At 44.6% G+C, this 24073-nt stretch overlaps 1 protein-coding gene across 1 annotated transcript in view; it reads right to left on the bottom strand.

Annotated features, from left to right (window-relative positions):
- lin7a (lin-7 homolog A (C. elegans)) overlaps positions 1-21219 on the bottom strand; it is a 29905-nt gene extending 8686 nt beyond the window's left edge. Inside the window, exons 1-4 of the mRNA XM_035528517.2 lie at positions 20879-21219; positions 10623-10741; positions 4077-4148; positions 779-988 (exon numbers count right to left, since the gene is read on the bottom strand). Coding sequence (XP_035384410.1) covers positions 779-988; positions 4077-4148; positions 10623-10741; positions 20879-20915 — 438 coding nt within the window. The 5' untranslated portion in view covers positions 20916-21219. The remainder of the gene's footprint in view (positions 1-778; positions 989-4076; positions 4149-10622; positions 10742-20878) is intronic.
- Positions 21220-24073: the final 2854 nt, after the last annotated feature.

Here is a 24073-nt window from a genome sequence, read left to right as displayed (position 1 = left end):
TAAACGAGAAAAATAATTCTCTCGTACTTTGTGTGAATTTGTATTTTAATGACCCATACTTTACCTCGATGGGGTCTAGCTAATTGGGCTAACATAAGGGTAAGGTTTCCATGGTGATGGCAGAGTTCTGCTGAAGGGTCTAAATGTAAACACACAGTAAAAACTGCTGAGGCGTTAAGCAGACAAGCACGACCTGAATGACAAGGTCCCGGTCTCCCAGCCTGTGGTGGGCTAAAATAGAAACCGCAGGAATTGCTAATCTGATAAGCGAACTTTTAGATGGCTTCGTGCAGCCACACAGAATTTTAAACATCAGTTCTGAGACTGCAACCCCTAAAAGATACCATCTCTGGATTAAAACTCCCCAGAACAACTTTGAGAGATTATGGATTTAGAGACAGACCACCGCTCCAATAGCAAGATTTGATCGTGGCTATGCTTGCAGACGTTTGGATGCAATTGCTTGTCTTGTTTTCTGTATTTGTGTAGCAATATGGGCTGGTCAGCCCAGGAAATTCTGTCAAAAGTGTTTGCACAATGAGATCGACATGAAATCACTTGGCCGTCAACGATGCCGATGCCCCTTCCAGAATGATCTGTATTAATTAAGTTGTCAAAAAGTCCTTGACCACTAAATGAGAAAGTGCCACATATTGATACACTTTGAGGTGCATTTCAGGTTACAGCTGGTCTCCTTTACTTCAGTTGAGCATTCGTTAAGTGAACCACTGGTTTAGTTGTCTGGAGCAAACGTGGGCTTTGTTCTGCAGGGACTCACCACTCCGTTGACAGACAGGAGCTGGTCCCCTCTCTTCAGGCCTCCGTGCCTCTCGGCCACGCCCCCAGGGATGATGCGGGAGATGTAGATTGGAGAGTTCTGCTCTTTCCCACCCATCACGTTGAAGCCCAGCCCCTCATCAGTCTTGGGCAACTCGACCACTCGGGGGTGGGAGTGACCTTCACTGGCTGCAAAAGCTGCCACTGTGGCCTGTTGGGAAATACCAAGTGCAGACAGGGGAAACAGTATGTTGATGAGAAACCTACGTTCACTAGACTCTAGAAAGTGTGTTTGTTTATTTATCTATTCCTTTATTAGACGACTAGTTAATGAGTTTATTATTTTTGGCAGAAAATCAAATTTCTCTTTATATGTGTACTGGCTTGGAAGCCTATTTGCCTAACCCCTTCTTTATGATATATACTTAAAATGGTCCGTTAAACCAGCATGTAAACCAGCAAGCCAAAACCAAAAATGGCTATGCTAGTGATTTAATCAGAAGTAAACTCAATTTTTCTCAGGCAAGATTTGCCTACAACAAAGCTTTTCTGGTCGTGGCAGCGTTTTCCTGCCTCATGACAAGAGGCCAGCACCGATCCCTTTCGCAAGGCCTGCTTAAATCAGGAACTCGGCTGAAACAACGGCTCTGATATCCCCCCATGTTGTCTCAGCAAGCTGCAAGCTGGAGGATATTAGTTCAGCGGAGACGTCCAACAACCAGATGAAAAAAAACACACTAAAGTTCTCAAACTTGTATTCAGGCTGTAGCCACAGGTGCTCCCCTGTGAAGTGCTGCACCTCATTATTAACGCCTTCCGACTCCAGAAAGAGAAGACAAAAAGCAAACATTTTCAGAGCTTTTGAGGGCACGAGCCAGCAGATGCATACGAGGCAAAACCAGGGGTGTTCTGATCTCCAAGACTCAAACCATCCTTCCTCTGTATCTCTGCGCTGAATCGCTTGGTGGTTAAAGTGCCTGGCGCTGTCGTGCTGTCTGCTGTACGCGTGAAGCTGCCTCCACATATGGAGGGCAGGGTCCCAACCTTCACAGCCTCTCTCCTGCTTAAAGAGACAGTGGCATGGGGCAACACACACTGAACACCATTTCTGACAAGCTAGATGCCTTCTCAAAGCTGTATTAGACAGACCCTAGAAATATAAGTGGCTCCTTCCAGTATCATGTGAGGATGCCATGTGGTTGCTGTTGGAAGAGTTTGGCAGTGGTAAAAGTCCGAAGATGCCCATCTGTGTGCAGCGCATGCCAAATAGGCTTCTAGAAACCTTATCATGTTAAGAATGCCCTAAAATGAGTGCTTAGTTGCGTGGGTACAGTATAATAATAAATTGCAGATCTCCCAGAAATCCATTGGGGGCTCTTGTAGCTGTCAAAAACCGTGGCCTTTCAACTCAAAAACAGATTGTGATTCTTGCAGTCTGCTGCTAGGGGTGAACTGCACTCAGATATAATACAGATATACACTTAAAATGCACTTGGATATCTTGGTAATGAGACCCATCCCAAAGTAGTTTAGCTCGAGAGCACTCTTGGTGATGGAGTCCCAGAGCACGCTGCCATCTTTTCACAGCAACGGTACATCTATGCACTAAGCTTTGGAAACAGTCCAGAACTGCACGCATGCTGGGTGGTGCCTGGTTTCACTGCTTCCATGCTGGTGCCTCTGGGATTTTGTTTCATATGGAATTGTTGCAGTTTTTCCAAGGGACCAGGTGGGGAGTGCTAGGATACTTCAGGGCCACTGTAATTACCGCCCTGCTCTGTTGTTTTATACTACAGATGGGGCTGGATTTGCCCCATGAAGCATCTGGCTGAATTAAAAACAAGCCACATCATTTTCCAAAAGCGGAAGCTTCCCATACTGCTTCATTCAGTGTAATATCAGTGCACACTGTCTCACTGAGTTGTAGATTTAACTTGTGCTAATTCCGATTTCTTTCTAAATACATTTAAAGGAGCAACGTTAAGTCAACTGGAACAGGGAATAAAGAGAAGCCATAATTATTCGTCTCAGTGTAGCAGTGGCAAGGACGTTGCCTCATTGAAATTCGCACTTGCATGCACAGCATAAATGAATTATCCTGTTATCATAAAACAGACAAGACGATGAATCCTCACACACCTCCAAACTACCAAAAATACGTACACATCTAAACCCTGGATATTAGTAGTTATGCAGAGCAAGTCATTGTCTAGAATATTAGGACCAGTGTACATATCACTTGAAATGAATAATGTTTATTTAGACTTCATTTAGACTTCCACTGAAAATTCCAGAGTCTGTTAGCTCATTTCCCTTGTCTCCGGATTATTAGTAGGTTATTACAAAGTGAACGCTGGCTTAGCTGCTTACTGAGTTCAGAGACACAACCTCAGTGAATATCTTTTCCATCTCTCAGTGAAGCTATCAGAGAGTGTGTTTGGGGGGGGTATCCTTGGACAACAGCACTAGTCCGTAATCTGGCATAGTGCACCTTCCGGCATTTACATGTCCCTCTCTTTCTTTGTAAACTTTTTTCTTTTCCCTATAGATGGAGGAACCAGTTCCCACCATCAGATAGTTCTTCCCTATCCTGACCCAGCTGCCAACCAGGGAATGCCAGAGGCTGGCACATGCACATGCAGCCAAACACCATCTATTCAAGAGGCAGCCTGTAACGTCAGGGGGGCGGTATTACACACTTGGAAGACAGCACTCTCCACCTCTTCTGGCGCATGATTGGCCAGTGTCACTGCGATTGACGGGGAGACACGGAGAGTCTCTACGCCACACTGAGAGCGTAGCCAGTTTTGCTCTCTCGGTATCTTGGCCACAGATGGCTGTGGCATCATCAGGAACCGAACTCACAGTCACCAGGTGATGAGCAAATACTTTTCGACCGCACCGCTCGGAAGCCCGTCCGTCTGATGGACACGCGATGTTGAGGTTCTGGCTCATACGCAGAGCTCTCCTGTGCTCAGCCCACTTCTCCTTCCTACACGTCATCTTTCTCCCTCTTTATCCCTCTCACAAGTGCGCACATCTCCCAAGGCAAAATGTGAAAGAGACGTTCTATAGAGGCAGCGCCTCGTGTTTGGATAATTGCTGCTGAATCTTGTCGAATCTGTTTCGACGCTTTACAGTATCGGGGAGAAAACGTGTAATCCTTCGTATCCACATTCTGTTATGTCTTTCTTTTATTCGACTCCTGTAAAAGGTGGGAATCGCAACATCGCTGTCTATATTAACTGCAGTCGGTGTTAATAACAGAGCAGACGGGTTGAGAATAGCGGTGTTCTTACCTTTGCTGTGGCACGAGCTTGGTACTCTGGACAGCCGTTGACGGTTATTGTCTCATGCATATACTGGTACACCTGATGGTGGAAGACAGAGAGAGACCCACACTGTCAATGCGGTTCAGGACGCAAGAACCCAACGTCTCCTGACCGGCACCAACAAAAGCAAGTGCTGTGTTGGTGACCTCGTCAGGCCCTTTCCCGAACGTTGCAAAGTCAACTACTCATCCCAGAATGTTGGTGTTTGTGTACTGGAGAAGGCCGGGAATAAGTGACATTTTCCATCCCAGTATGGTTATAGCTACGGAAACCTCAAGGGCCGTTTCAAATTGGGGTATGGGAATCTCGTATCAACTGCTCCATTTAAGACATATTTGACTGCTGTGTCATTCCTCCTACGCCACCGCTGTGCGACCGCCCGAAGGAGCTCTGGAGCGTCTCTCATCGGCTGGGGTTTGGGAGGGTTCGAGCCGCAACGTGTCACCTCCGACACCGTCTCCGACACTCCGGCCGAGTGTCTGGGATCAGGAGAGGCAACAAGGACGAGTGAGTACCAAACCAGAGCTGGTGAAAGGGCATTGTGAACTCTTTAGATAAGAAGCATTTTGGCTGAAGCATCCCCATCATCGCCGCACCTTCTGACACATTTCACATATTCTAATTTTGAATGTTGCTGCCCATTATTATATTTAAGCCAAATATTTCTTGACACGTGAAAGCTATTGGGCACTATATTTGTAAGTATAAGTGCCTAAAATGCCACTGTATTTTTTAATTTTATCTTTTTTCATTTTTTAAAATTTTATCTTTATCCAGTACTAAAAGCTTTATAAACGTTTATGATTAGGCCCCATGTTTGTGTTGTAGAATCTCCTAGGTCAGCGAGAGAGAGAGCGACTCTGTGTGTGTGTGTGCGCGCGTGCACGCATGTGTAATTGTGTCTCAGAAATAAATGAATATAAATAAGGGTCAAGCTGTTTTGCTTTCATTTTCTAAAGCCCACATGTAAACAGCAGGAAACTAAACCTCAGAGGGCACCTGTCAGCCAATAAAGAATGTGAATGAAAAAATAATAAAACAGTCGACTAAAAAAAGGAGATAAAAATGCATAACTGCACTGCTGGTTTATGTGGCTACTATCTGGTGTGGTTTAGTACACTGACCACTTTAAACTCTCTATCAGTTAGTAAGTGCTAGATAAACAGTGCACACATTCAGTAAAAATGCATAACTGCACTGCTGGTTTATGTGGCTACTATCTGGTGTGGTTTAGTACACTGACCACTTTAAACTCTCTATCAGTTAGTAAGTGCTAGATAAACAGTGCACACATTCAAGACAGAACTCCCCAATACTGTCTACTCAATGTTCTTTGAGCAGTCCGATAACACACAATGCTGTTACTTGTTTATGTGTTATAAATCTGCCCTGAAACCTACAATCTCTGATAATTGTGATTAATGAGTATAATCATGCTGTGATAATGAGTATAATCACAGTAAAAATGCATAACTGCACTGCTGGTTTATGTGGCTACTATCTGGTGTGGTTTAGCACCTGCAGTGAGCGGAGCTGACGTACGTGACCCTCTCCGACATCCTAGTGCCTCATGTTCTGTTAGTCACTACTGACCTGCTGCCGAGCAATATTTGCCTACTCATCTTCATTTCTCGGTCTTTGTTTCTTTCTGTCTTACTTTCTCAGTGTTTTCTCTCTCTCTCTGGTGCTCTCCCTTTCCTTTCTCTTTCCCTTTTTGTTTATTTGCCTGTCCTCTCTTCCTCTCTCTTTCCCTCGTTTACTCTGTTCTTCATGCCACCGGCACTCTCCTTTGGCTGGCTTTCACATTGTGAAGTCTTGCTTGCTTAATCTCGTTTGTGAGCTGGTCTCGGTCTCGCATGTATTTTGTCTGCTATTGTGTGTTCGGATCTTTTTCCTGTGTCCCTGGTTTGCCCTCTGGCCCGTCCTGTTTGTGCTTTGCCTGCCTGGGTTTGCTGCTATCTTGTTATCAACCTACGCCTGTTTTTTAACTGTGTTTGGACTGTCCTTTACCTTTATTTATTGGATTATGCCTGCGAACGACTCCGTCTCTGTCTTCTGAGCGTGACATGATCCAGACGTTTGCCTTCTTTGACAATTACCTCATGGCAGTCCAGGGAAAATTGAAGGTGGCGTTGGGTTGTTAAGGGTATAGAAGAGAACTGTGGCAGCTGTTTGCTTTTTTTGAATCAGTGCCCTTCTATGTTACCGTTAATCCACAGTTCTTTACACTGGTGGTGTAGGTGAGTACACCTTGCATATCCTTGCATAAGTGTGCATGAGCGTGCATAAGTGTGCATGAGCGTGCATAAGTGTGCACCTTGCATATGTGTGGACAGGCTTGGTAATCTCTGGAGTGGAGACCCATGAGGCTCTGCAGACACAGACAACCTCAACGAACATGTTGGAAGGAATCAGAAAGCTTAGGCAGCAAAACGCGTTGATAATCCTGAGAGGCATGCTTACAATCCTGAGAGGCATGCTTACAATCCTGAGAGGCATGCATACAATCCTGAGAGGCATGCATACCGGGAGCCCAGAGAGAGCAATGCAGCTCATACAAGCTACAGCATGGCTATATTGTCACTATTGTGGTGTCTGTTGTCGGCCAGGGTAGGATGTGCCCCCGGTTCCTCTCAAGGTTTCTTCCTCTTGCTCTAGGGAGTTTTTCCTCGCCACTGTCACGCTTGGCTCGCACACTGGGGGTTTGGACTCGGACATTTGTAGAGCTGCTTTGTGATGCCACTTGTTATAAAAAGCGTTGTATAAATAAATTGGACTTGACTTGACTATAGCAGAGTGGGCGAAGAGGGAGCAGCAGGTTGCACACTGCACACGTACATGGACTGCAAACGTACATAGCTTGGCTTGAGACGAAACAGGCTGTAGAACAAGCTGTAGCTGAACGCTGCTGTGAGCAGGAAAGAAGACAGATAAAGGTGAGGACATAACCAGGGGTCTTTGGGACCTCAGCAGGATCTCCATGAAGAAGACCTCTTCCGGTTTTTCATGCTGCTCACAGCTGACGGAGTCTCCGTGTACCGATGCGGTCAACTCCGAACTGTTATGCGGGTTGTATGGCGCGTCAAAATCTCCTATTTGAGAAGAACCGTGCTGACCAGCTGGGAGGGGTGCTGAGTCTCAGAAGGCCACTCACGGTCTTAACTGGAAAGTGGAGAGCTTAAGTGTTATTTGTGTCAGGGTAGAACTGAATTTTACCTTCTTTCTGGAGCTACCACCTATTTCGTATGAGCTGAGTCTCAGCGCAGGCAGCTTTCTCCAGCTTTCTCTTATTCCGTAGCACTGGCTGACTTTCAAAGGCGCTGTTGTCAGACTGGTCCTGGTGTCGTTTTAGGGTAAGCGATGGTTTCCCACGTGGCCTGGAACACTGCCGATGGAACACTCGTCTCTGCCGAGGGGGCCGGCAAGACAACCCTGTTCTGGAGGGACAGGTTCAGTTTCATCTGCCAGTACCCTTGCCTTCTGGTGTTAGTCCAGAGTCTATGAGCATCCAAGACCCCTGTAGCTTCATTTCTTTTTGTGTGTGTGTGTGTGTAGCAGTCGGATCCTGAGACTGGCTGTAGACTGGGACTGGCTACAGTCTATACAGACTAAGACTGGCTGTAGTGTGTACAGACTGAGACTGGCTGTAGTCTGTATTCAGCTCAGCATTCCACTATGCACATGGCACAGGACATAAAGGAACACTTGACGTTTTGTTCTATCACAGGTCATGAGATTCATTGCCCTAGTAATCAACAGCAGTGCAGCCCTTCACTAAGGGGAGCTTGAGAAGCCAGATATCCCTGAGGACTGCTACAGGAACCTCCAATCTAGAAGATGTCAGTGCTTGGAGTGGTGATGCATGGAAGATGTTCTGAGTTCATTTTTAGTGTATGGTGTGGTACTGCCGGTGAGCTTGGTATTAAGAGTAAAATGCCATTGGTGGTTGTTAGTGAGCCACTGCTGTAACTGTGCTTTACCAATGATGCTAGCCTGGCCTTTGGGCCCATTCTGGTCTTACCACCCCCCCAACACGATATTTCTGCATTGGGAGTCTTTGTCATTATGTTGTCAAGAAAATTGCAAAAGGCTTCCTTGCAACTTTTCCTTTGAGAATAGACAAGCAAACAAATACACACACTAACACACACACACACACACACACACACACACACACACACACTGAGATAGCTAGACTACTCCATCTCACAGTGGGGAAAATGAGTGATATGTCTGGTGTTATTGTTGTGGTCTGTCTCCTAGGGCAGTGAGAGAGAGAGAGAGAGCGAGAGCGACTCTGTGTGTGTGTGTGTGTGTGTGTGTGTGTGTGTGTGTGTGTGTGTGGACAGTATCTCTGTGTGTTCTCTTTCTGCCTCTTTCTTACACTCTCTGGTACTGACTGTTAGCTAAGGCAGCATTACTACTTCATGTATAGAGCATGGCACAATCAGGCTATTTTACACAAACACACACACACACACACACACACACACACACACACACACACACACACACACACACAGCTCTTATCCAGTGTGCCTCCCCACTCACGCCCTGCAGCAGAGACACAGGCATGACTGACTAAGCTCTGTGTCCATAATAACCCTGTTCTCCTGCCCACATTTGCATTTGTAATTGTACACACTGTGTGGGTGGTCCTCTTGTCTGTGGTGAAGCAGTGGACTTGTGGGGTCTTTGATCCACTTACAGACATCGCTGCCTTACTGAAGAGAGGACACGTGTTGTCGTTGCGTAAACGACACATTCTCACACACTCCATTGAGCTCGGACAGAAGGAACGCATGCGTGCACAAAAGGGTTTGAATTAAAGTCATACAACACATGAAACACTCAGGTACAAAAGGTTTTGCTGCCAGACAACAACAGCCGAGCTCCAGATGGGAAAAGTGTGACCATCTTACACTTGTGTTCTCATGCCCTGCTAGTGAAACAATAAGAGAACGTCACAGAGGGCCTTCTTTTGTTTCTCAGCTAAACAGCAACTCCACTATTAGAGCTCCATTGACGTGGCACACAGCTGTGGTGTGAACAGGCAACAATCCCTGCAACAGGCACTACATTTATAGGCATCTGTTTCCCCTTTTTGGCCTGCATTCTGCACACAGCAGGGGCAGAGCCAGCCATCTGCCCTAGTGCATGATGGCTACAGTGTGGAAGGTACAGAGAGCTGAGGATCCCGGTCTGGACGTCAGAGAGACGTGGCCGGTCCATCGGCGACCGCTCTTTACATATCAAAACCGGGAACACCGGCGCTCTACAGCCAAGGCAACCTGGCTCAGGTGTAGCCCAAGCCTGAATGGAGCAGAAACCTTTCCTAGACATTGCTATAACGCCCTGCAGGGCTCCTGGAAAGTTGACAGGTCAGAGGAGAAATGTGGCTTCATACAGTCGTCGTAAAAAGGCGGATTTAGGACCGTTATTATCCGGGCGTTCCAGTGAGATTTAGGACCGTTATTATCCGGGCATTCCGCCGAGACGCGCACCGCAATGCTGCCCAGTTATTTGGAGGACAGTTCTGTGTAATAAGCAGATTAGAGCTCAGTTGAAAAGCAGCATCCAGAACTTTAATACACACCAGAAAGATATAGCATATTACACCTGTTCGAGAAGCATTGTTCTGACAGGCTGTGGAATTGAGTTTAAAAGCTCTTAACAGTGCATCACTTTCATATAGATCAGTTTCCCATAGATGGTTTAAGATCTTGAGGTGCTGCCAAAGACTCCAAACGCAGCCTTGTACGCAGAGGTGAGGCAGTCTGCATTTATGCACTTAACCACAGACCTCCTTCAGAGACTATTCATTATCAATTTCACAAAAACCACTCAAACTTTGTTTTAGCAATTATATAACATTTAATTTTAATATTATTGTCTAATTCTGGACACACAAGTAAGATCAACTTTAAAGTACTTGTATGATGACAATAAAATAAAAGTAACTATGTTTTTAACAGGGAAAGGTCTTTGAGATGGTCTATAGACATATAATAACTGCAGATATTCATTCATGGATCATGATAAAAGAATATAGAGTTTGACGTTAATAATTTGAGGAAGTTTGATTTGGCTTTAAATTGTGGCTTAAGTAGAGGGTACACAGGTACTCAGGTTCTCAGGTACTCAGGTTATCAGGTACACAGGTTCTCAGGTACACAGGTTCTCAGGTACTCAGGTTGTCAGGTACTCAGGTACTCAGGTTATCAGGTACTCAGGTTATCAGGTACTCAGGTTGTCAGGTACACAGGTTCTCAGGTACACAGGTTCTCAGGTACTCAGGTTCTCAGGTACACAGGTCCTCAGGTACTCAGGTCCTCAGGTTGTCAGGTACACAGGTTGTCAGGTACACAGGTTGTCAGGTACTCAGGTACTCAGGTTCTCAGGTACACAGATTGTCAGGTACACAGGTTCTCAGGTACACAGGTCCTCAGGTACTCAGGTTATCAGGTACACAGATTGTCAGGTACACAGGTTCTCAGGTTATCAGGTACTAACCTCCCTAATGGCGGTGCAGAACTCACTCTGCAGAACCTTCTTCAGAGACTGAAGCTTGTGACCAGGAACATCACCAGACTCCTGTAACTTCTCCAGGAGCTCAATCGCTCTTGCCACATCTGAGGAGGCAAGAGTGGAGAAGTATTGTGTTATGACATGGGGAAGAGAGAGAGAGAGAGAGAGCGAGAGAGAGAGAGAGAGAGAGAGAGACAGACATATACAATATACAAAACAAACAATCAGTAAGTAAGACTAGAGAGAAAAGTATAAAACAAAAGTTGGCAGTCAGGAGGAGTGTGAGCACTATGTGAGCACTACGGTCTAATAGAACTATAACATCAAACACGGTTTCACCTGTAGTGCCCAAAATATAAATAAAAAAGAGACATTTTGCTTGAACATTTTTAATATGTTAGATTTGGGAAGGAGTTGACACAGTGAATCTTATCAATAAGAAGTAATAAGAATAAGAAATATCCATTGATATGATATTGATATGATATTGTCATTGTGATTATTTTATTTTAAATACTGACATTAGATATTTTATGTCATTGTCATTATTTTTATTATATATTCTTAATGAGTTTATTATAGGCCACTACAGACACTGACCATGCTGAACATCTATTAATATGCGTTTCATTAATTTTATTTAATTGAAAAAAAAAAGAATGAAAAATAAGAAGAGGGGGGTGGGCTCGGCAGAGACAGGGGTACTGAATACTGAGTCCAAGGGGAAGAGATGAAAATAAAGAGAGAGAGACAGAGAATGAAGGATAGAAAGAGAGAAACAATAATGGTGACAGTACGGCTGAACAACATTCACAGCAAAGTGCAGGAGAGTGGGGGGGGGGGGGGGCGTGGCTACAGCAAATCAATCAATAGGACAATGAACATAGACTTAGTCAGTGCGCAGGGTGGGGCAGAACACAGCCAGGCCTCCCTCCACCCTATCAGCCAAAACTCAACATCAGACCAGCAGAGAGAGAGAGAAACCGACGGACAGACAGATGGACAGATAGACAGACAGACAGACAGACAGACAGATAGATAGATAGATAGATAGATAGATAGATAGACAGACAGACAGACAGATAGATAGATAGATAGATTAAAATAGTTTATACATATTCTGATGAACCAAAAATATCAGTTGATGTAATGCTATATGTTCAAAATTAACAATTAGACTTAGTGCTATACTGACTGATATAGTCACTGAGTGTCAAATATGACTGACGGTTCTCAAATGTCAGATGTACTCAGCTAAAAAAAAAAAAAAAAAGAACTTGGGTAGTAATTTAAATATAATATATAAACAATATATACACGAACCATAAAACGAGCCACATATAAATAAATTATGCTGAGACAGCTAAGACAGCTGCAGCCTTGAGATCTGGCTTCCATATGTTCACATCCATACTTAGGCCTGCATTCATGTAGTGCGTGTAGTGCGCTACTAGTGTTACTGTGCCACACACGTCATTTAGTTGTTCAAAGTAATATCACGCTGCTAACTGGGGTTTTCTTAGCATTTAGAAATACATTCTCAGTGCTACATTCTACATTGAGTGCTTTATTAGTGGGATTGCTGCCAACGGCCGATAAATCTGTGTAAACTTAATACTGAGCGATTTTATTGGCCAAATGATGTATCACTGTGAACCTTCAAGATAGACAAGCAGATGTAGAGGTTTCTCTGTCATGAGTTAGGCCCTCAGCAGATCTGAACCAGATAAGACTTCACACGATTAAACCACTGATGTGCAGTGACACCGAATCTCAACTCCGCTTAAAATTAGATCCTCTTCAGAGCTGCCAGCAAGTACGGGCCTGGTGGGTTTTCTGATTTCTGCTTTTCTGAATGTGCGTTTTAAATCAATCCTCATTTAGAGGCTGTGGACTCAAAGAAGACGCTGAGCACAGATTCTCACACAGTTTCACGGAATGTAACTTCTGAATGGAAATATCAAGAGTAGGTCACCGAAGGTCTGACATTTAGAGTCTGAATAGTTGTTGTCCTCTGTCCTGGTTTTTGAAACACCAACAACCTCCTGTTTTGGCTGTCGCCAAGGCAGTTGCTCATGTCTATCTATGAATATGCGTTCTAGGAAAAGCGAACAGGCAAACAGGATTACAGTAAATCTGAGGCCGAATAGTTTACGAAAGCCTGTCTCTTTGAATCTTTAAAGATTAATGGTTCACTTTACTTCAGAATGTATGCATTGAAGTATAACATATGCAGGTAAACACTGTGTGCTCACCTCCAAATGGCTGAGCTACAGTAGGATCTAATAAAAGCAAGCCCGAGGAAACAAGGAGCAGGCCCAAAAACCGTAGGTACCGAGTGCATGGGAATGGGACGTCATGAGCCCAGTGACTTTGGGCTAAGCCCAGCTGATCTGAGCGTATTTCAGTTATGGAGTTCATTCTGCCTGCCAGCTATAACAAACCATTCTACAACAGTAAACTCTGCAACATTAAAACACCTAACATTTCCTCATGGTTTTCCCTTTCCATACTACTCAGGTTCACTATGATCTTACTCTTGTTGCAAACTCTCGAGCATTCCGAGTATATCCGTGGGTGTGTCGAGGAGATCATCTTACTGTAGACAAAACCTCTGCAGTGCCTTGATGTCTTTTTAGATTATAATCGCAGGTTGTGGAAGGTGTTAGCTGTTTTGTTAGCTGTTGCGAGCCATAGATTTTTACTTTTTGATGAAACAGCAAAATCCCTAATTAGACCTGAGATTCTATCTACGCAGTTTGGAAGTCGTTAACATTTACAGGCCGAGCTTGAACTGGGCATGCCGCATTTTACTGGAACCAGCTCAGCTGGCAAACCCAAAAAATATCAGCAACTCCTTGAGATATTAATCTCCCTGCTGATTTTACATCTCACCGAAAAGAATAAGTGTTTCCAGCTGGATGCAACGCCCAGTTTGGTCTCGTGTCATATACAAACGCCGTCCCGTGTATGTCCCCTGTACGTCCCGTGTACGTATGGCTCTTCTCTGTGTATTTTACTGGCATCGTATCGCATGGAAACAGCAGAAGCTGTCGGGAGAGCCTGAATCCGGAGACAGCTTTAACATACAGGCTGAAGGATGACAGGCACAATGTGTGAAAGGGAGTCTGACTGAAGCTCGGTCAAGCTACAGAACATCTTTAAAAGCATCAGCATCTACGGAGAGCAGCGTGTAATGTGGGCAGCTCCTAATGAGCACAGACTGCGGCGTGCGCTGCAGTAATAAGCTGCTTTAACGGCGCAGTGTGAATCCAGGCGTTCGGCCCTGTGAAGGTGCCTGCCTGACGCATCTGTTCATATTTATCTCTCATTATCAAAGGGGTCAGATGTAGCCCACAAGCTCCGTGACGCTCCGTCTTCCTCTGTACTACAGCAGCTGTTGCAAGGTAAATGACACCGTAAAGAGATGAAAAACACAATATATGCATACACATAAATTTTAAAAATATATATTAGAAAGAATGGACTAAAGTGATAAGTTAACGTTGCCACGCCAACAGCAACAACCAACATGAAAATTAAACCAGTCTATAATTAGCCTTACTTCATCTCAAAGCCTGAATCTGACAACTGGAGAAACATTGACCAAAAATTCATTATATTTCCTAAAATTCGTGAAAAGGTCATTCCTTTGTGAGCCACATAATTGGGTAAAGTTTCTCAACATTCAGTCACACAGGGGTTCTTAAAAGTGCTTTTTATCACTGCAAAAGCAGTCCCAGAAGACTGGGACTTGCTGTGTTATTAGAGATATGGCAACCACGCTGCCATGCCACCAAGCCGCCCTGCCACTGTGGCATAGCACAGGAAATTACACACTGAGCTCTCCTACTGAACTATTAAGGTGAATGGTGTTTATTGAAGACTAACACCAACACACACAAACAGCCACTCACAAATACACGCATGCGCGTGCACGCAAAAACACACACACACACACACACACACACACACACACACACAGTGGTCAATGAGATGCTGAACAGAAGATATTTACATGCAGGGTGCTCCCTACATTGTAAATATCTTCTGTTCAGCATCTCATTGACCACTGTGTGTGTGTGTGTGTGTGTGTGTGTGTGGGTGTGTGTGTGTGAGATGGCCCTGCCTGAGAGATGTGATCATGTGAAGTCCACAGACTATGTACAGCTCCTTCTGTACAGTGTGATGCACTGCTCCTTCTGTACAGTGTGATGCACTGCTCCTTCTGTACAGTGTGATGTACAGCTCCTTCTGTACAGTGTGATGCACTGCTCCTTCTGTACAGTGTGATGTACTGCTCCTTCTGTACAGTGTGATGTACTGCTCCTTCTGTACAGTGTGATGTACAGCTCCTTCTGTACAGTGTGATGTACAGCTCCTTCTGTACAGTGTGATGTACTGCTCCTTCTGTACAGTGTGATGTACAGCTCCTTCTGTACAGTGTGATGTATAGCTCCTTCTGTAGTGTGATGTACTGCTCCTTCTGTACAGTGTGATGTACAGCTCCTTCTGTACAGTGTGATGTACTGCTCCTTCTGTACAGTGTGATGTACAGCTCCTTCTGTACAGTGTGATGTACTGCTCCTTCTGTACAGTGTGATGTACAGCTCCTTCTGTACAGTGTGATGTACTGCTCCTTCTGTACAGTGTGATGTACAGCTCCTTCTGTACAGTGTGATGTATAGCTCCTTCTGTACAGTGTGATGTACAGCTCCTTCTGTACAGTGTGATGTACTGCTCCTTCTGTACAGTGTGATGTACAGCTCCTTCTGTACAGTGTGATGCACTGCTCCTTCTGTACAGTGTGATGTACTGCTCCTTCTGTACAGTGTGATGTACAGCTCCTTCTGTACAGTGTGATGTACTGCTCCTTCTGTACAGTGTGATGTACAGCTCCTTCTGTACAGTGTGATGTATAGCTCCTTCTGTACAGTGTGATGTACAGCTCCTTCTGTAGTGTGATGCACTGCTCCTTCTGTACAGTATGATGTACAGCTCCTTCTGTACAGTGTGATGCACTGCTCCTTCTGTACAGTGTGATGTACAGCTCCTTCTGTACAGTGTGATGTACAGCTCCTTCTGTACAGTGTGATGTACTGCTCCTTCTGTACAGTGTGATGTATAGCTCCTTCTGTAGTGTGATGTACAGCTCCTTCTGTACAGTGTGATGTACAGCTCCTTCTGTACAGTGTGATGCACTGCTCCTTCTGTACAGTGTGATGCACTGCTCCTTCTGTACAGTGTGATGTACTGCTCCTTCTGTACAGTGTGATGTACTGCTCCTTCTGTACAGTGTGATGTACAGCTCCTTCTGTACAGTGTGATGTATAGCTCCTTCTGTAGTGTGATGTACTGCTCCTTCTGTACAGTGTGATGTACAGCTCCTTCTGTACAGTGTGATGTACAGCTCCTTCTGTACAGTGTGATGTACAGCTCCTTCTGTACAGTGTGATGTACAGCTCCTTCTGTACAGTGTGATGACTGCTCCTTCTGTACAGTGTGATGTACAGCTCCTTTGCATAATAACGTCTTAACTTACATCTGTGGCTGCAGCAGCAAATGATGTTGACTGGAGTGTCCCTGAGCCCATGCCATGACATCCATTAAAGATGCACGGTGATATTTCACGCAGTTACGCCTGAGGGATTTGACACATGTTGACAAGTGGCTTTTTGGCCTTGGCCTTTACACACTAAGATCTAACCAGATCCTTCAAATCTTGGAATTATATTGTGTACTGTAGAGGGCAAAATGCCCCAAATCCTACAAATCTGTCTTTGGGAACACTGTTCTTAATGTTCTGGAATATTGTCAGTCTTGAGCCATCCTTGCTCTGGGGGTCCTCAGCCTTAACATCATATTTTTCACCTTGAGATTATAACATGCCTCATTGTTATTAGTACTAAACTGTCCTGGCCAAACATTTTTGACATGTTGCAGGCATCAATTTCAGAATAAATGAATATCTTTTTTTTTTTAAGTATATCTTTAAAAATCAGTTATGTTGTTAGGCAATGTCTTTATGCTGCCTTTGTTGAAATTGGATAATGGGTTGGTCAGATTACTTTAAATCAATAAAATGTAAAGATTTGCCCTTGAGCTCAGGATACTAGATTCTCCAATTCATTTTTTACTTTGGAGTTTGATAACAAAGTGGCCAACTAGTTACATTAGATGCTCAGTTAACTACCAGTGATTACCAAATTCAACAACTGGCTTTGAATTAAGGGGACGATTGTTTTGCTGTGAGCCATAGCAGCGGAATAGACAGAGATAGAGGAGGACAGGTGCTGTGAGCTTGTCAGCTCAGGGTGACAATGCAAGGCTGTTAAGGGAAGAAATTCCAGCTAATCAGACAGAAAAAGCAGCAAGAGAACACCCAGATGCATCAAAGAGTAAAGAGTCGGAATGATGTGGTCTCTGATGAGGTGAATTCTCCACTAAAGCAATGTGCTTCCCATATTTCAATTTCAAAATATTTAAATGGTCAATCAGCCAAACCATTCAAATATCCATTATGGCAATCACTGATTGTGGTCAGGGGGTTTGGGGAGGCAGTGGTCATTTGCAGCATATTCCATTTTTCTCTTTAATTAATCAGGCAACCCTGAGAAACATCTTTCTGCAAATCCTAGGAATTGGCGAAGACAAAGCCAAATCCATCTGAGGGAGTTCCTTTCAAATCCACACGGCCTCACTTCATCAAACCCTGAATACGGGCTAATTGGCCCAGCACTAACAGCTGAAGGAACACACTCCAGCACATGATCCAACTATAGCTAAGTGCTGAAGAAGTAGTACACAAATGTCTTCGCCTTGGTATTGTCCATGAGGAGGCCACTGATAACACTGTGGTTTGTACAGTACAGGTCACCAGGTGAACCCAATACCTGAACCAACACCAGCATTCATTGTCCAGTGAACATCAACATATTAACGTTAAAGTGGCTACAGAATGTTATAAAAATGCATAAGCCAGTAAGAATGGTGTTGATCATTCTAGAACCTTTTTAGCCATCACACACAGGACTGTGTTTGTTGGTGTTAGGTGTGAATGTGGCCCTGAGCGGGGCAAGACGGTCATGGCTCCCGCTTATCTGAGACATGAACTTCTCTGCTCCAATGATCCAACTTTGCTACTGATCAGAGACCTAGTTACTTTCACGCTGATGGAGAGCCGTTCGCCCGGGCACCGCAACATTTCCAAGCCAGCATCGATCCATCTCCTAAACCACTTAATCCGGCTCAGGTTGGCAGGAGCTGGAGCCCATCCCGGCAGCACAGAGCACGAGCAGAAGGCCTGGTCCTGATCCCCAACATAACGGCAAGCAAAATTACTCGATATTCAATGATTAATTAGTTAGAAAATACCATTATTCTACTTTCTTAGCAAGTCATCTCCCATGTTTAAAAAAACAATTTAGTTGATTATATGTTAAAAGCACACCTTTTAGCATGTCGTCCAAATGTGAAACCAAGGTGACAATGTCTAAATGAGGACAGGCTGGGGCTAGGCAGCCAGCTCTTGGGACAGGCACTGTGAAATAAAACCATTTCTTCTGCAGAGCTGGAAAGTCACTCAGGGATTCCCAGTTTGGTTCGGACAACTTTCATGTTCGGAAAAATGCAAAAAAACATTTGGAGGACCCTTAAAGCGGTCACCGCGAAAGGGTTTGCCCGGAGGGGCCATTCGCTCAAAATAAGCAGATAGGACTGAGGAATTTCTTCACTTGCAAGTATAAAGGCAACAGCACAGAAAAAAAGCAGAGGTGTGTGTGGGTGTGTGTGCATGGTTATTTCAGGCCTTTGCACACAAACCGGTGTGCAGCGCACCAAACTAACTTCTCTCTTGTCAGCTGGTTATGTAGGACCATAAAGTGCCAAAGTGCAAGACCTCACAATGCAAAAATGACTGAGAATCGCTAACTATGTGACCACAGATAAGACAATGAATACAACCCTCATGAATGCTCTGGTCACAGAAATTTACTGCCCATCAAAGTTTATTCAAAACTCTAATCTAAGACACCTAATCCAGTTAATTAGGGTCCAGTGTAGCACCTGGCTATCAGGTAAGATGCAGGGTAGGACATTACCAGGGGCAAAGTTGGGCCCCCCCCCCCCCAACTTGTGATGTTGTAAAACAACAAATTCAGTTGTTTTTTTAAAGTGAATAATCAATACACTCAAAACCTATACAACTCAAATGAATAAGTCTTCATCCCATATAATGAATTAATTAAGTCATAGTACACTAATTCAGTGGATTCACCGACTGGCCCAAATGTGCAAAACTCTTGCCACAATACAAAACATTTTTCAAAATCCATAAAGCAGAAATCTTGTTGATTTTGCTTGGACCATACACCATGTCTTATTCTGCAAAGAGAGTCTTGTGGTTTTGACCAATACACTTGATTCTTTTTTAAAGGGTCACTTCATGCCATATCAGTATTGCCTTTATAGACTTAGCAGATTTGATGGCAAATGGCTTTCTGACTTCCAACTGAGTGTGCCAGAGCACTGCTGTTGAGAACATCTCTAACTTCTGTATTTGGGTTATAGCTCCAGAAACACTGTACTGAATTATAAACACAAAAACAGTTTGTCCTCGCCGTTCAGTCAGCATTACGTTCTGGTCATAACCTCATACAAGCCCAAAGAGATCTCTTTTAAGTAGCCTTCTTGGTTCGTACTCAGTCATTAGGGAAGACACTGTAGTTTCAGCAGCTACAGAAAAGATTTGCATACATACAAGAAAATATAACAGAGGATGCAAACTTCTGAAAGACAAACTTCTCAAACCTGCTTCTTGAATTGAACGCAACTCAGAGGGTCGGGGCGATTGCACATGGTTTGCTGTCTGCTCGTTTTAGACAGTGAGATATTGTTCTTGATGCGTTTAATCCCCTTTAGTGGAATGGCAATGGCCCAAATAAGTCACACTTTATGCATAACAACAGACAATCTCTTTCAAACCGCAAATAAAGAAACTATCACTGCAGTGAGCAACAGCTGCCCATATATGTGCTCGTTTAATGACTATTTACACCAGACTACATTTTTAATTCCTTAGTAGACCATAGCTGCTAGTTTCTGTGTCCAACCGTACAGTGAAGAACATCGAGGTCCCGCTGATTTCTGCAGGTATACGCTTTGCACACCACTCGGGCAACGTCCTAAACAAGACACGTGTTTAAGTTAGCACACATGCCATGCCAGAGCTATCCGACTTCTCTATTAATATCTGTCCTTCTCGCCTTTGCACAGCCTGAAGCAGTTTCAGCAGGAGCTGGAGCACACGATAACAGCCGTGAGCCAGTATCAACGTATCTGCATCATGATCAGACCTGCGAATTCTGAATAACATGCACGTGTGTGTGTGTGTGTGTGTGTGTGTGTGTGTGTGTGTGTGAGAATAACATGAATAACATGCACGTGTGTCTGTGTGTGTGTGTGTGGGTGTGTGGGTGTGTGTGTGTGTGTGTGTGTGTGTGTGTGTGTGTGTGTGTGTGTGTGTGTGTGTGTGTGTATATATATATGATACAACCAGCAGGGCATAATAAAATAACCTTTAGTCACGTGTCATGCTGAGACACATCTGCTTCTATTCCCACTATCCCCAGCACTGGAGCCACTGAAATGCAAGCCACGATGCATAGTTAGGCACGTTTCTGTGTGCAGACTGCATACTTTCACTGAAACAGACTGCATTTCAATACGCGCAAGACCGTTATAAATAAACTCTAATCACTTCATTAACATGCGGCTGTTTAAGGGGTGTGCAAATTCACGCACGACGGAAACAACTGGACGTCCGTTTTACGTCCCAAAGTTGATTTCAATGAAAATACGACCAAAATAATTCTACAAATAACAAAGTAGAGAAAGAGAGAAATGAAAACAGGCATGCTTGTCAAAACAAGACTGGAGAATCCGCGAAGTATACGCGAGAGACATGCAAAGCGCTTGATGTGGCGCAACTGAAGGTCTACAGCTACACGCGCGTTTGCGAATAACGACAGCGCGAAAACCGACCGATCCGGTGGTACAGGACGACACCCGGGCTAATGCCCCTCGTCTCAGACGGAGGCGTTTAAAGCCGTTCACTTCCACAGACGTGCTGTTCTGCACAGCCGAGCGTTAGCAGAAACCTAAACTAACCCCCACCCCACCCGCCCGCAGCATTACGGTCTGGACCGGTCCGGGCGGGCGGTCGGGCGGTCGTGCGGTCTCACCTCGGTCCAGGGTAAGCGGCTGGACGACTGTCGCCATGACTGCTGCTGCTGCTGCTGCTGGAGAGCGTGCGGCTTTCTGAAGCTGCAGCACCGGGGAGGCTGCACGGGCTGCGCGAGCGAGCGGGAGTGTGCGCGCGGCGAGCCGCGCGGCGGGAGTGGTTGCAAAGCGAGCGAGGAAGATCTCTCCGGTTTTGCCGGCGCTCCAGCCTGCCCAGAGCTTAGCCCTGCCGCGTTAAATCTAAATCTAAATCGGGAGCATCAGTAAATCGGTGAATAAAGGGTGAACGGACCAAAAAAAAAAAAAAAAGCTTCAAAGGCAATCACAGCATTAACGTGATAGCCGATCGATTGAAGAGTTGACTAAGATCTTAAGCACGAATTGCAATCGCCGTCTGAACGTTGGTGAACTCCGTTGCCTGGAGGTCTTACACGGTAATGCCCATGTTTATCGACATCACGGTACAGCACCAACCCACAACCTGCTCCGTCCCTGACCTCCCCCCTTTATTTCAGGCCTCAGGGGAAATGCCTGGAAGATTATGAATGAATACTGTGAATTCTGAATGTTACTATGAATACCACACCTGGTGCACCTTCACATGAGCACAGCGCATGCCAGTCGGGGAGGAAGAGGGGTACTCCTTCTAGCCTCTCCGCAAAGTGCCTCTACGGTGGCGCCACTGTGACCCCCACCACATGCACTCGCACCTTTCCGTCGGCTGCGCGTTGCAGTCAGTGGATGAGCCTTTAAATTGTAAAAATATACCTTTTAAAATGTACCGTGTTTGTCTGTCACCGTTAGTCGTAGCCAGCTTCCACTTTCCGTCCCATCCTTCACATCACACAATAGCTACCGTTCTGGAAGCATGTGCACTAGTACATACTACTTGCGTATATCGTCACATCTGTTTAAGATGTGGATTGTAAGAGCAGGGCACCTAGCACAGCTCAGTTGTGCCCATGATCTAACAGACCTGCTAGCATCACTCTGAATCAACAGGAAAGGGTAGAAGGACTTCTCACCCTGTACTTATCCCACCAGCTACGTCGGCGTGGGCCCACAGCTACTGATGGATGGAGAATCGAACGCAGGACTCAAGGGGCAAGACACAACATGGTGCACTTGTGTTTCTGACAATGCCAGCAATGCATAACATCTCTAACACTTAGCACAGATTTGCTTTATGTAGGGTTAGTTGTAAGCTAAAGTAATTTTAGTTTCTCTGGCCACATATTATATATATATATATATATATATATATATATATATATATATATATATATATATATATATATATATATATATATATATATATATATATTTTATTTTATTTATTTATTTATTTTTAATCACAGAAATGAACCTTTCTAGGGTTTTCGGAAATGAAATAATAGTTTTTGGCCCCAAGTGAGTTCTGTAAAGGGAACATACACACTGGAAGAGTGAGCTTAATCCTGACTCATTACAACACAGAAAATCACACACGCACACTCAGAGCTTAATTTCTGCTACACTATTGTCAGAGCCTAACAGGTGTAGCTGCAGAGTTTTTAATGTCTATTAAGTGTGAGGTTCTGATTGATTATAAAGTGGGCACCCGGTTTAGCCCCGGGGTAAACTGCACTGACATGTCTCTGTCTCTTAGTAGCCAACAGATGTGAAGTGCCTGTAAGTGACATGGACAGACGGGCTAAAAGCTACAGAGAATGAGGGCATGAGGAGATTACGCTTCTGTGACCATATGGGGCACAGTGTCGTGGAGAAAAAAAATCTGCGCTAAAAAATGGAGTGGGATTAAAAGACAAAGGTGGGAGTGAATGGATCAGTGTCTTAGAGAGCAGAGGGAATGAATGCACGAGCTACCTTGAAGGAAAGGTTAGTCAAATTCATCTTGTTGACCGAATGTCCAGAAGATAGAGCAAAGCTGAGTATCTGTGGAAGATTGGTTTATGCCACAGACTTGTAATTCAGTAAACAGTTGTAAACAGTTTTTTTCAGGACCATCTTTTTGGATTTTAGTACCTTTGATTTGTAAAAATGTAACCCACAGCAAAAACTGATTTTGTAGTAGTTCGAGTAGTTCTATTACATCTGCATCTCGTTCTTCTGCCACTGGTCCAATACGGAACAGCATCCACAGTGAAACCAGACTGTCCATCAAAAAAAGATAATCCCAAACCAATCATAATAATGATGGTCATTTTTATCGGCCGGAGGTTCTGGGAGTCGTGGATAAGCGCGTGGGGTGGACATGCGAGAGGAGCGTGCGTGACGACGAGATGAGCGCTGAAAGCACCGGCTCCCTCGTAGGAAGCGGAGATGGGGTGAGAGGCCAGTGTGGCAGCTGCCCTTCGCGCTGCGCGAGCAGGTGGCATCCTGCTTTTGTTTCTTCCTCCTTGCTGAGGGCAGCACGCACTGATGCTGCTTGACTCTTGACAAGCGCACGTCTCAACTGGACATCTCGGGGGGAGGGGGCATAATAATAAAAGAACAATAATGTACTTTTACGTGCATATGCTGCAGTAATACTGCTGGAACATCAACGGATTCGCTTTGTCTAGATGTATTTTATCATACACATACACATCTTACCCGAAGTTTACATACACTGCAGAAATTAAAGTTAATCTATTAAAGCCTTAGTCAAGGAACAATTTCACAGTTGCCATTGAGCTCAGATTTCAGAGACTGGTCAAAAGTATATGCAGGAATACTGTTTATTGCTCTTGTTTTTTTTTGTTTTTTTTTTTTAATTAGTTGGTTAATTCATTGCTTGTAAAAATACTGAAAGAGTGACTGCTGTCAATGTCTCCAGCGTCACAGAATGTAAAGGCTACGGTGAACAGCTATTCCACACTCTTTCTCCAAACAGTCAAGCGGGATTTCATCCCGTGCAAAATGTGGTGATGACGCACTTATTGACGGAATTAGCCGACAAACCCTGTTGGGTTTAGCGGAATGCGGCGTGCTGTTGCGTGGCTGCTGCATTTCTCTCCTCTCGTAGCCCATTACTCTGCTCCTTGCAGCGTGGTGGACTGGTAGCCTGCCAGCTTCTACTTACTCCACTATAGAATACCAAGCTCAGCAGGGGTTAGAGAGCATGGAGAAGGCACGGGAGCAGTAGAGGGGGGGTTACCCAATGCTCTTCACATTTTAGCTCCATTTTAGCTTTAGTGGAGGCTGTGGAGAAATTG

The sequence above is a fragment of the Electrophorus electricus genome, chromosome 11 (genome assembly GCF_041902795.1).
Source record: "Electrophorus electricus isolate QZ-2024a chromosome 11, ASM4190279v1, whole genome shotgun sequence".
Classification (NCBI taxonomy): domain Eukaryota; kingdom Metazoa; phylum Chordata; class Actinopteri; order Gymnotiformes; family Gymnotidae; genus Electrophorus; species Electrophorus electricus.
The sequence above is the reverse complement of the archived record's forward strand: the minus strand, read 5'-3'. Positions and strand labels throughout refer to the sequence as shown.